At 33.7% G+C, this 14,903-nt stretch overlaps 1 protein-coding gene across 1 annotated transcript in view; it reads left to right on the top strand.

The window, feature by feature from the left end:
• LOC122792225 (CUB and sushi domain-containing protein 1-like) overlaps positions 1-14,903 on the top strand; it is a 3,080,606-nt gene that overhangs the window by 2,634,023 nt on the left and 431,680 nt on the right. The window contains exons 57-58 of the mRNA XM_044059969.1: positions 25-98; positions 5,579-5,690. Coding sequence (XP_043915904.1) covers positions 25-98; positions 5,579-5,690 — 186 coding nt within the window. The remainder of the gene's footprint in view (positions 1-24; positions 99-5,578; positions 5,691-14,903) is intronic.

Here is a 14,903-nt window from a genome sequence, read left to right as displayed (position 1 = left end):
CTTCTTTTTGTTTCTTTCTTCCAGATCCCACTCATTCTACATGCAGTGATCCAGGAGTACCACTTTTTGGAATACAAAACAATGCTCAAGGATATCAGGTAATTAAGTTTACCCCCCCCCCCCAAAAAAAAATTATAATAATATGCTGTCAGTAGAAGTCACTCATCCTATCATGGTTCCATGAGTATTTTCCCAACTGACTAAATAAATATGCTTGTTTTTGGTAAGACTGTTATAGCCTTTGATGGAATATGAGCTGAAGTCTTCAGATATTTACTTCCAACACAGTTATGCATAATATTATGACGTTTAAAAGACAGTTTGCAACTGTGCGTGAAGTTTTCACCATTTCTGAAAACTATGCTGGTCCCAGGTATAGTAACCAAATCTGGATAACCAGCAGGGCATAAATTCCCTTCCTGCCCCCATGCTATTCAAACGTTTCCACAAGGCATGTCATTGATGTGTGTGTCTGTGTGTGTGTGTGTGTGTGTGTGTGTGTGTGTGTGTGTGTGTGTGTGTGTGTGTGTGTGTGTGTCATAAATTCCAATGCCCTGGATCAACTAATCCAGTCCCATCAGGGGCTGCAATATCCTAGACCTGGTCATTACCAACATGGGAAATCTACGCTCCACACCTATGGTCACCCCCTCGTTAGTCAGGTCTGACCATAAGCTAATCACCCTTAACATCCACATCCCACCCCCTCCCCCACCCCCCAATAAGGAAACCTCCATAAAAAACTTCTCCAAAGCCACCTTCATGCTACTCAAGTCAGAAGTGATAAACTTCATGACCCCCATGCAGACAGGAGCTGAAAGTTTGACTGCTGAATCCTACACTAAGGCACTGTACGAGCACATCCACTCATGTACGAATCGTGTCATCCCAAATAGAACCAAGATGCTCTCATCCAAAAAAAGGAAACCAATCTGGTGGTCCCCTGCCATAAACAAACTTTACAACAAAAGGAAGAAACTGTTGCAGAAAAGAGGAAAATCCCAGGATGCAAAAAAACTCCCTTACCAGCCTCAGTAAGAAACTGAGATCCCTCATAAAATCCTCCAAAGCTAGTTATGAAAATAAAATTGCCAAAGATTCCAAAGACAACCACAAAGCATTCTATAACTATGTCAAGAATCTAAATGGCAATGCTCAGATCTGCTCTGAGCTAAAACAGAATGGCATTAAATATACTGATCCCAAGGATATTGCCAATATCCTGACAGATCGATTCAGTGCCAACTTCACCCCCCTCTCACCCCCTAAATGGCCCATCTCAATACCGGAAGATTGCCAAATTCCAGTAATAATGGCCACACAGGTACACAACGCACTCTCTAAAGCCAAGAATACAGCATCCATGGGACCAGATGACATCCCTGGCTGTGTACTACATGAACTACAATATGAACTGGCACCTCACCTAAGTGTCATGTTTAATCATAGCCTCACCTCAGGTTTTGTGCCCGCTGAGTGGCGCAGAGCTACAGTTATCCCACTGCACAAAGGGGGATCCACCTTGGATCCCAGAAACTACCATCCCATCAGTCTGACAAGCCTTATCTTCAAGGCCGTGGAGTGTAGTATCATGGATCTTATAAACAAAGACATTGACAACCTTCAAACACTGGACCCCACCCAGTTTGGGTTCATGAAGGGCCGATCTTGTCTTCTGAACCTGATTGACTTCTTCAAATCAATCTCCAGAGCCACGGACAAGGGTAAGGTGGTCCACACAGCCTATCTAGACCTTGCCAAGGCCTTTGACACCATCCCCCACTCTGGAATCATAGATAAACTTACTAAGCTGGGCATTAATCCCTACATCACCCAATGCATTGCTAAATGGCTTACTGATAGAACCCACACTGTAAAAGTAGATGACTCCAAATCCAGCTCCAGACAAGTGACAAGTGGAGTACCTCAGGTTTCAGTCCTGGGACCGCTCTTGTTTGGCATCTACTTCTCTGAAGTACAGGCCAACACTAAGGGACTCTAGCTAACAAAGTTCGCAGATGACTGCAAACTGGGAGCCATTATTGAATCCCCAAATGATGTGGATACTCTACAAAAGGGCCTTACAGAAACAGATGCTTGGTGCCAGAGCCATGGGCTCAAGCTCAATGCCAAGAAATGTATAGTTATCCCCTTTGGGAAAAAAACATGTATCCGTGAATTACCATGTAGGTGGCAGTCCACTAAACACTGAAAGTGTGATAAAAGACTTAGGGACACAGGTGGACAGTGGTCTCACCTTCAATAACCACATTGCCACAACAGTCAGGAAATCCTTCTCTGTGGCACACCTCATCACTAAGGACTTTTCATCCAGAAAAAAGGAGGTCATTGTCCCACTGTACTCATCCCTCATTAGACCCATTATAGAATACAACACCCCGTTTGGTGTGTACCTCTCAAGATATCTGCAACAACTGGAAAGGCTGCAGAAATACCTCACTAAAAGAATCCCAGGCCTAAAGCAGATGTCCTATGCTGACCGCCTTAAAAAATTCCAGCTATACTCTGTCATATATCATCTACTCATAGGCAATCTCTGCTTAACATACAAGGCCATGTCAAACCCAGAGCTGTTGGACATGCCACACTTAAAGAAATCCCAATCCCTCAGAGCCACACACTCCAGGGATCTAAACCTTGTCATCACAATAAACAAAACATGCTGGAGGGATAGGTTCCTGACCCAGACACTCCCCAGACTCTGGAATAGATTGCCCATACATGTCAAGCAGAGTGCCTCTTTGGCCCTCTTCAAAAGGAACCTTGACAATTGGATGGGAGAAAGGAAATTCACCCTAGGGATCACGTCAGTCGCCCTGCTAGACAAGGGTCCAGGAAAGTAAATAGTGTGGGAAGAAATAGCCAGGGAATTGTTATGGCTAGGCTTGTATAGGCCCTAGGGCTGATAGCCTAGTACCAACCTATGAACCTGTGTGTGTGTGTGTGTGTGTGTGTGTGTGTGTGTGTGTGTGTGTGTGTGTGTGTGTGTGTGTGTGTGTGTGTGTGTGTGTGTGTGTGTGTGTGTGCGTGTTTGTGCATGTGTATTTGTGTGTGCATGTGTGGTAGTGTGTATGTTTCTGTGTATAAAGTGCTGTATTTTCACTAGAAAAGGATGATTTATATATAGTGTTAGAAATGCTATATTGTGAAACAATAGCTCAACTGAGGCATTAGGTGATTTTATGTTTTAAAAATTGTAGTCTACCTTCTTTTATTATCTATTTAAGAGTAGAAATACTGTCTGGTTCAGATAACATTTTATATTTCCCAGTAAACAGCCACAGATAATTATATAACTACTTAGATTAGTTGGAAAACAACAACAACAGCAGAATAATAATTTCCTTTAGTACCATCTATAGAATATAGCAGTTAGAAATAAAAGTATTTAGACATCCAGTGGTAAATAACATTGGCAGTTGGCCTCACATCTGTATTTATTGTTTAGCCTTAAATTACGTGTATTAATTTATATTTTCTTGGAGTGTTTTGCATTTTTATTTTATTGTTGAACTTTACCCTGAGCATAATCTTTTTGTTCTTTGTGTGTGTGTGTATATATATATATATATATATATATATATATATATATATATATATATATATGTATGTATGTATGTGTGTGTGTGTATGTGTGTGCGCACACGCACTTGTGTGCATGCGTGCGTGTGTGTGTTTCAAAATATTTCATTTGTTTCTGTGTTCTGCATTGGTACCATGGTAGCTTCTTTCCATGGTCTCCTTTCCCCAGGCATGCATTGTAGATATGCTGTTCTCAGCTGGACTGCTGGATCAACAAAATATATAAAAACACAATACAATAAAACAAATTAATAAGACTGATGTGGATTTAATAAAAAAAATGCATGGACATAAACATCTTGGATGTTTGCTTCTAAAAGGATAACTGAGTAAATCAGTTAATAGGATTGATCAGTATTTATTAAACATTCATAAAACACATATTTAGAAATATTTATATCTGACTGATGTATACTTGAAAGTGGATAAGAACCCAACTCTGGTATGTGCACTCAAGCTTAGCAACTATTTTTGAGGAGATCCACTGTTGTAAAAGGAAAGATTCATTCATTTTCAGATTACAAAGTTGTACGCTAAGACAAAAAAACGAATCTGCAGAATAGCACAATGGAAGTATTTTTAAAAATATAATCTCAGCATCAGATAATTTGTTACTGTCACATTGTCATTCATAAATTGGAGATGTTAATATCTAATTTAATAGTATACATTTACTTCTGTGAACCAGAGAGTGTGATTTTAGTGGATGAGTCATTATGATTTATATGGCAGAGTACTACAGGATTAGGAAATGTGAGTTAGATTTTAAGCGTAAACTTGTACAGGATGTGGCTTTGGAATAAATACTAAAGGGCATTACATTGTATTGATGGCTGTTTACAGATATCTTCTAGCTATTGCACAGTAACTTTAAAAACCTTGTGCCTTTGGAGGTAAATATTGAAATGTCTTTGATTTCATTGATATCAGTGTTCAGATCTCCTACAGTTAATCACATAAAATATTTAACTATCATTATTAGAGCAGTTATTAAAAGAAAAAATAGAATTATGCAAAAGAGTCTGTATTTGGTTAATGAACAAGTAAATATTTCATGACAGTGTTGTATAAGCACAAATTTAATAAAGGAAGGTGAAAGTCTCAGGCACTTTGGCAGACAGCCTTCAAGAATAAAAATGGAAGCCTCCTTTAATAACACTCTTATTGTAGCATGAGCAACAACAAGTTAACTAATTTACATTTGAGATATGTCTAGATGATGTCTATAGCCATTACTTTTTTAGTTTGGACCCCCTTTTCTGTACTCTTTAATTTTTCCAGCAACTCCTAGGAGTTATACTGACAATGGCCTTGCTAAAACCTAAATACCCTTACATCTACAATCACATCTGCAAGGTTTCTTTATCTAGTCTTGTGTTGTCCCAAGCATAAGATTTGTTCAAGTTTGACGAGTCATATCTATGGTGTCTGAAGCCATGCTCGTGTCTTCCTGCCATCAGCTAGCATTCAGTAAGCCAGTACGGCTGAAGTCTTTCTATTATTATTTCCACTTTCTGTTGCATAAAGTTAGATTTTTTAAATAATATTTTAAACCAGTGTAGCAATCTTGTGTTATTTTGCTTTTTTGAAATAGTCACTCAGCTGCTGTACATTTAATGTTTTGGTTTGTACATCCTGCCTAATAGCTTGCATAAGATGGATGGGGCAGTTCCCTATAACATAATGTTTAATTGCTTAGGCATTTAAGAAATAGTTACATGTTTTACATAGTTCTGCAGTTGGAAACAAGCTTCCTTTTTCCTGTACTTTATTTCAAAGATCTGTTTGTATCATTCAGTATTATCCTGTTGTCATGGCATTTATGCTAGAGAATTTATTGAACATTATTCTTTTTTCATAATATCCCCATAATCATAACAAATGTCACTCCAATAAAACAAGTGATGCTGCTTTTTTCTGTAAGTGAATTTGTTTTGGAAATTTGGATGCTTTATGTCACGTTTTTCTGAAATAGGTTGGAAGTGTTGTGTCCTTCAGATGTGAAAAAGGTTACCTTCTACAAGGATCAACAACGAGAACATGTCTGCCAAATCTAACTTGGAGTGGGATTCAACCAGAATGTACACGTACGTTTTCTGTATTTTAAAATATTATATATTTCTAGTGTGCATTCAGATGCCGCTGGAGTAAGCAGTATAAATCACACACACACATGCTTTACAATTTTTTGCTTTAATTTCAAACAATTAAATATATATTAAATGGCTACTGTAATTTTCACCTTAAAAGTATATAAGGAGGCTGTTGTAAAGGGAAAAAAAGTGTGCTTTACATACACTTCATATATCAGAGGTCTGTTTTCTGCTACATGTACTTTTATCGTATTACAAAAAAAATCTTTGTTCATCTGAAAATGCATAACAACCTGAATAAACTTATTGAAATATGCTTTGACATTCAAAACTGGACATTAGAATAACCAGTTATAGGACAAATATAGTAGCCATCTGTATCCACACTGTGTACTGTATATTATATCATTACTTTTATACTTTGCCTTCAGTATGTAGCCTCGTTCATCCATTTATAGGATTTATTTACAAGTTCACTAATGTATTTATTTTGTTGAAGATTTGTGCTGTTTATATATAGTAGAGAGTCGATTATCAGAATTAATTGGGACCTAGAGTAGTTTGGATAATCAAATTGTTCGGATAATTAAACATATAATTGAACCAGATAAAAAACTTCTAAAATCTTGTTTTTTTCTGCATTCAGGAATACATTTTTCAATCATTGAGTGATTCGAATGGGCAATAAAGAATATTTTTTCACACACAAGCTGGCTACAAGCTCAGAAAAACATGCTCAAACAAATATGTATAATGTTTACGTATTCAGACTTTATGATATTTTCTATCCAAAAACTTTGGAAGTTTGGTTTAGATAATTGACGTTTCTGATAATCGATGTTCAGATAATTGACTTGCTACTGTACTTTATATTATTAATTATTTTTGGCATCAGAATACATTTTCTGGTTTTCACAGAATTGTGTTTGCCTCAGTTTTGAATATTCCTATATTTTTAATGTGTATGGTGCAAAATTATGATAACACCTAGTCCCTCTCTTTGTGAAATGGTAGTAAGGACTCTTTTATATGGGCACTCAGTACAGCCAGCTCCTGTCCTGACATCTCCTGTATATTTTTTTCAAATTGTTTCTACTACTGAGTTAATGTCGGGTAATGCAATACTGACAGTAGGGATGTAGTATATAGCATCAAACGTGATTACAATGAAGTGTATTCTAATACAGCGTGCATCAAAAATGCACATTTCTCTAAACAGGCACAATAAAATCTTTGAAGATGTAAAATTCTCATTTCACCAAAGTGTGGCGATCTATCCTACAGTTTTACTTAGAATTTTGCAGCAAAAGATGCTGGACTAGGAAAAAAATCACCACACCAAATGGTCATATTTGCACTATATCTTGTGTTTTGGCTATGGACTAGTTTAAGAAGGTTATTTCTTCAGCAAATTTTTCCTTTCTGTCACTTTCTTATTCTGTTTTTTATCTGTAGTAAAACAACAATTTAACAGAATGAGTTTACTGTACCTGCATGTGTTTATTCTAGTTTCAGATTTATTTAGCTCTGGAGTTGGCTTAAGTCTGTTATTATTTTTGTATATTACATTCCATTAGGATCATAAGTATTTTAGTATTTTTATTTCTAGTATTTGTGCGTTCTCTTTTATTTCTGGCTGCGTTGTCTCCTTTTCCTTGTTTATGTTATAGAGTCTTGTATCATTTTTGTTGATGTCTTTGCTATTTTCACTGCTATCATTCTGTCTTTCTCACATGAAATATTCTTTACCTAAATCCTTTTTTTATGCTACACTTGGTTTCTTTCTGCTCTTTAAATTTTATGTTGTTCTATTATGGTACACTATTTCTGATTCCACTTTTGCTCATTATGGCAAATGATCCAAAATCTTCTATTTTTCAGACACTTAATCCAAAGCTGGGCATTATTCATTGGGTCTGTATCACATCATCAAACGTACTATTTAGCAAATTCTTATTAGTCAAACACTAATAAGCAAAAACACTAAATATCGATTGTTCATTTAAGCAAAACATTTCACTAGGTGAAAAATCAGTTTGCCAACCCAACCCAACCCAAAGCTTGAATTTTCAATTGTAGATAGTGACAGAGGCAGTTGAGAGGAAATATTACTGTTTTATCCCAATTGACTGTTATGTCTGAAGTTTCAAAGAATGTACTGAATACAGTCTAAATATTTTAGAGGAGGTCTCTAAGCCAGTGCAAATTTGAAATACTGCTACCATCCACAAACAATATGTATGTGGCCTTCCCATCTCCCACCAAAGGAATATTCTAGTCATTGAGCTGCAATGTAATATAATGCCTGTGTGACTCTTTGGTGAATTGAAGCAGAATGGGGAATTCGGCAGCCTTTTCTTCAGAATCAGCATCATCCCTTTCTTCCAATTTTGTACATGGATTCAGGATTTCACATCAACAGTGATCATCACCTAGAGCCGGTGTTGCCCCTCTACATATTTGAAATGACTCTGAGAGTATGTTGGTATCTATCTTTAAAAAACAACATAAAAGCAAACCAGTAACTATTAAAATAAACCAAATTGACATGGGACAGCAGCTCTCAGAAAATCATTAGTGCTTTCATCTTAAAAATATTCCAAGACTTCTTCAGATAAAGCATACAATGATCTAAGAAGTTTTATATAATGTATTGCATGTATTGTATGTCACATGATGTTAAAAAAATGCCAAAGGAAAATTTAAAGTGGTAATCACATCATCCTTAAAAACAATTCAAAGACACATTTAGGTTAAAATAAAAAGAGTTAACCAGTACAAACATAATAATTCATGTTATATTTTGTATTAAATAGTAAAATAAGTAGCAAAAAAAAGTAGCAAAAGAAAATCTCAGCTCCTTAATTTTGTAATTCATCATGTAAAGGATTTTAATTTTACAACACAGCTGATTGAACCATGTTCAGTCAAACCTGGCAAAGAGCTAAAGTTCAACTACAACTGCCAATACAAATCTGTTTTTCTAAATACAAAGGCCACGATCCCCCTTTCTTACCAACTGTAATTTTTCCTATCACCATAAATATAAAGACATGTCTGTGATTGTGCTGAATGTGTTATACAAAGCATTAGTACTTTTGAATTATTGCTACAAGACAATCAAAGTGAATTTTACAATTCATTCCCTTCACATTCCATGTGATTATTTTAATTGGTCTAATTGGAGGTATGTGCCATATCTGACTTGCATTTCAGGGCAGAGATCCTGTGGTGCTCCTGCCTGTTGAATGGAACACATGCTTCACTGACATTAAAGTACATATATAAACTCAGCATGAGTGCCACACTACTTCAAGGAGTCCTGCATTAGTGGGCAGGAACAGAACATGCAGATCATGTACATTTATAAACTCAGCATGAGTGCCATGCTCTTTCAAAGAGTCCTGCATTAGTGGACAGCAACAGGACATGCAGATAATGTCCAGGGATCTGACAGTCCTAGGGTAGGAGTTGGATTACATGCAAATTTATGCAATAACAATAATAGATCTTATAAGGGGTCTCAGCTTCTTACTGAGGCTGACCAGGGTGCTCCTCAACTCATGGGATTTTACTCTCTTTTGTAACAGTTTCTTCCTTCTGTTGATAGATTTTTTTATTCCTTCTGTTGATAGATTTTTATTTTTAAATATTTTAGGTCTTTTCCTTCCCAATTATATTTATCATTAAAATAACTATCTAGTAACTGATTTAACACTGAATATTCAGTTTTATTATTATTATATTTCAACAGCAATACTTCTTGAAAGTTTTCAATTTCCTTATCTATTTCCTCATTTGAAAATTTGAAATCCCCTATAGTTAGCAAAAACCTGTATTTTAGATTGAGAGTCTCTGTTAAATGAAAACTGATAATTTTTCCTTGCTTCTTATCCTTACAGGATACCCTTGCTTTTACTTGAGAAATGTAATATCCAGTTTTAACATATGCTTTGGAGTTTCTGTACAGGTTTTCTAATATTCTAATAAACTGTTGTGAAAATGTGAACAGTTCTAAAGTTTTAAACAGCTAGTTCCAATCCACAGAATCAAAAGCTGTCTCAATATCTACGGTAATTAGGGCCAAATTCTTGTTCATTCCTTTTGCTAAATCTAATATAGTTACTACCCATTTTATGTTACTATATATTCATCTATTGTCTATAAATCCTGTTTGATCTTTATTAATTCATTTATCTAAAATATCTCTTAATCTTGTATCAAAACTGAAAATAAATATTTTGTAGTTTACATTTAATAATAAAATAGGTCTATATAAGGAAATCTAACTTATTATCCTTTCCTCTTTAAGTATAGGTGAGATTAGAGAACATTTCTATGAGGGAGGAATTATTTTGTCACTCTTAATTATCCTGTAAGTATCACTCAGTAATTCTAAAATATTTAATGGAAGCAGACTATACAATTCCATACTTAAAACATCTAATCCTGGAGCTTTATCATTTTTCAGTTTTTATTTTAAACTTCTTTAACTTCTATCAGGGTAATAGGCATATTCAACAGAGATATTTGTCGGTCATTGAGTTTATTAGTAATGATTTTCTTTAAATAATTGTCGATTTTGTAATCATCAGGATTATTATTTTTATCTTTAAGATCCTTATGGAATTTTTCTAAAAAATATTAAGCATTTCCTTTATGATGAAGTAAGCTTGTTATTGTGAGGATTTCAGATATTATTGATTTGTGTCTTGTTGCTTAACATTGTCTCTTAGATAATGTCTGTAGATTTTTGAAGCCAACACATAACTGTGCAATTTTATTTGTTAAAAAGATATCTCCACCTTATCTCTTAAAACGTTTTTAATGACTTTAGTATTATCTAATTTCTTTGCTTGTTGTTCAAGCCTCACATTGTCTATTTCATCATGTATTTCTAACTACTCTTTCACCTATTTCATTTTATTACTAGGCCATCTTCCCATTCTATCTTTAAATGAATTTTTAAGAAGTCTCATAGTATGACTTTACTAACCTGACCATTGTCATTCAAAGATAAAAAAAAAATCTTGATTTGTTCCTTAAGATAACTATTAAATTCTTTTAATTTCATCATATACACTGGGATTCTATTAATAGTCTAAACGTTTCCTTATATCAATTACTATAGTAATACTTAGTGCATTGTAATCAGATAAAGGACAAGGGATAATTTTAAAATAATTCACTTTATTAAATAAATCTATAGAGGCATCAATCCTATCAATTCTAGTTTGCACCCCATGCACATAAAAATAATGAATGAAGAGTAATGGCTTATCTTCTGCCTTTGCTAGTAAATCAACTAAAGTATTATTACTAAGCTATCTACTTAGTGCTTTAGCCGATTCCAGTATTTTAGCTTTCTTCTGTTCACTTGTATCTTCTATACTAGAAATACAGTTATAATCCCCTGCTAAAATTAAACTACCCTTCCAATGACTTTGTAGTAAATTTAGGTGATCTTTAGCCACTCTTACACCTATTCCAGGGATGCAGTATATATTGCCAGGTGTATAGAGTTTACCATTATGTTTAATTATTACAAATGTATATGTTCCTATGGGATTATTAATGGCTTCCATAACCTTAGGCATTACAGTAGATTTTTTCCATAGTATAGCAGTTCCTCTCCTCTTTTTTTAAAAGAAGCCGATGATGACAATCTGTAACCTAAGTTATTTATATATCGTGTATCTTTATCTATCAGGCGAGTCTCTTGGCAGAATATAATGTCTCTTCTACTTAATTTTAGATACCTCATTGATTTACTTTTCTTGCCATTATCTAAAACTTTTACATTAATATATAGTATATTAAAATTATCCATATTGTGTATTTAAAAAGATGTATTTTAAAATGTAATATCACAGATTTATTCACCATATTAATTTAATTATGTATAAGACTCTAATGCATTCCTCCAACATAATACTAACATTCCACATTTTTTGAATTCTTCCTTTCTACAAATAACACTACTAAAAGTCATAAATAACAAAAGCAAAAAGAAGTCTATAAACTATAACTGCATATAGTGCTACAAAACACAACCTACCATGAATACTAAACTTCCTAATTTACCTATCCAACAGACAAACTGCTATACTATCTCTCTACCTCCCAACACCTAAAAATTAATCAGAAACTAGCCAGATGCTACCATAATTTGCAAATAATAATTACAGTATTATATATTGATCAAAAATAGAGACTATTAATTTATTTTATCATTCAAAACTATTCACTCATTGCTACATAAAAGTTTAATAATCCTCTTCTGTTAATCACAAATATAAAATAATCCAGCAAAGAATATATTGTATACCTAATTGTATAGTAGTAGTAGTAGTAGTAGTAGTAGTAGTAGTATAAATTACCCATTAAATATTCCTAAATTATTCACTCATTCAACATTATTTTAACTAGATTTCTAAGTAAATATGTATAACAGAGAGGAATCTGAAGAGATAAAGACATCTGTACACTTAGAGTTAACAGATAATCTTACCATACTAAGCTAAAATGCAAAATGGAAATCAATGCACATATACATCATGCTAAAAGTCATATAATTTATAAATCTAACACAACTTCTGAATTAAGTTTTAAGTACAAGTGTCTATATCTCAAAACTGTGTTACTCTCTTAACAAGATAAGTATCAAATATTTAAAAATCCTTTAGCTTATTAAACTATTTCATAAAAAATGTACATTATTGATGTTGAAGAAAATGCCTTTGAATTTCTATGGAGTAAAACATTTCAATCTGTATTGTATTCAGAAGTTACAATGTATTCAATTCAAATCCCATTCTCCCTTCCAGTGTTCAAACATATTCAAAAATCTACTTTACTTTCTGTCAAACAGGATATACTGATTGAGCAACAAATAACTCAAATTTCAGCTTTGACTTGTGAAATGAGTTCATATTTTAAGTAATCGTAGGGAATCTAATAACATAAAATAAGTAAAAGGCTTCAAATTTCACATGGCCACACTTCAAATGTCATCTTTCAGATTATTTTCAAATATTTTGTAGGATTCTCTATGTAAATTATATGAGATCTTGTACATTCACATTTCTGACTTATGCATGTATATGTAATAGACAGCTTTCAAAAAGTAGTTTGTTATTTAAATATATCTTCTGTCTTATTTTTTCACTAGTATTTTACCATATTATGTGTATTGGTATTTCTAAAATCTCCAGTCAAAGAGTTATTTAATTATTAGTTCTCTATTAAAGATTATAGTATGTATACATATTTTATAACTTACTTATACTGCTCTTGTATTAGTCTTACATATTAAATATTTCATTCCTTGTGCAGTTGCATATTATTCATACAATGTTTATTCTTATCAATTCTAGTATTACAAGCAATCTTGAGTATATGTAAAAGAATTCCTCTGTGTTTAATTTGAATGTGGTTTTTTTTAACCATTGGGAACTGCTGCTGTGATCTAAACTTCACATACTGACATCAGAATTTGACTTCAGCATGTGAAAATGACAACTCACAGCCCACAGCAGCTATTAGTTTCTTTTGTACATTTTCATTCCTCTTAGTTCTTTTAAGCTGTTCTAACCAGGAACAAATAGATAACTTTATTTCTTTCAATTTTATGTACAACTAATATGTACAGTTAAAGTTAATAATGCTACATCATAAGCTTAATATGCAAAATGTAAAAAACTTACATGTTAGCAACATCTCAGTGTAAAACATTACTGTAGTTTTTGTTTTACCAATTATTCACTTCTAAGAAAAGAGAAAACATGTTATTTTGAGTATATTTCTCATATATTTGAAAAATGAAAGAAAAAGAAAGTTATTTTCTTTTTAAACAGGTATCGGTGATAAACTTTAACCTAGATTTTCTTCATAGCTCAAGGAGGGAAGAATCAAGCATTCTGACAGAAATGTGACATTAGTTTGTTCTCAAGCTTTCTTTAAGTTTGACTTGCTTCATAAATGACCTGTGAAAGGAATGTGTTGCAGAGGAACAAAGAAAACAAAATCACCAGCACTTTAACAGTTCTAATTAGCATATTACTTAGATATGACATTCAGTTAACCCAGCAAAGCACATATTAAGCAAAGCTGAACAAAAAAAATAAAAGTATATAGTCTTAAAGTTACCGATTCTATTGCTTATAACTTAATGGCATTCTCTTACAGGAAGTATTTGTTTAACATTTAGAAATACACTTATAATTTTAGTTAATGAAATATATTAAGTATTTCTCTGTAAATATAGTAAAATAGTAAAACTACTCATTTATATTGCTCACCATGAAAAATGTGTTGGCTTAAAATATAAATGCATACTTATATATGTTTTGAAGCTTAAAGTCCAGTACAAACCTTTTACTTAAAGGGCAAATCTATTGTGTCAGAAAATAAAAGTGCTGCAGTCAGGGAATGAAAGTCACTTGTTTTAGGTTTTTTAATTTGAGAAGCAGTTTTCTTGGAATTCATCTCACTCTTTCTCTTCAGGGATATACTGTTACACTCTAACACTTCATTTAAATCAGCTCTGTAGAAACCTTGAGGCACATTGCATCAAATTCAGGCTAATTAAAAAAAAATTGTATAAACCCTTAAAACAAAGTCAGTTACGAAACGGGAACAAATGTTCCCTTTCACAGCTGCTCAGAAAAAAGGGGAGGGACAGAAAAAAAGCCCTAACAAACCATTCAGACATTAGTTGTCTAAATACTGGCACTGATTGTGGAATGGATGATTTTCTGTAAGGTTATGTATAGGGTTGTTGTTAGTCAAAACAGCTGGATGAGAATTAGGTTTAGTGTTATCATACATGAGTAAGGTGGTAACAGGGATAAAGCCCCCTTGCCCATCCTTACTCATATGTGCTAACCTGAACCATACATATTATCTAACTGAAATCCCTTTTCCTGTCAGTACTACTATACAATACCGTTAGATTCACACTCACAAACACACACACACACACACACACACACACACACACACACACACACACACACACACACACACACACACACACACACACACACACACACACACACACACCATATACTCCATCACTCACACAGAAAACATTCAGAATATCACTTTACCTAGCCCTTACTCTAACCGTAAACCAGAAGCATTGACACACACTCGCACCCTGTAACAAACAAAAACATGTACAAAAACAACTAACATTATCCATTT

This window comes from Protopterus annectens, chromosome 1.part2, assembly GCF_019279795.1.
Source record: "Protopterus annectens isolate FY-2018-M chromosome 1.part2, PAN1.0, whole genome shotgun sequence".
Taxonomy (NCBI): Eukaryota; Metazoa; Chordata; order Ceratodontiformes; family Protopteridae; genus Protopterus; species Protopterus annectens.
This window is presented reverse-complemented; position numbering and strand designations above follow the sequence as displayed.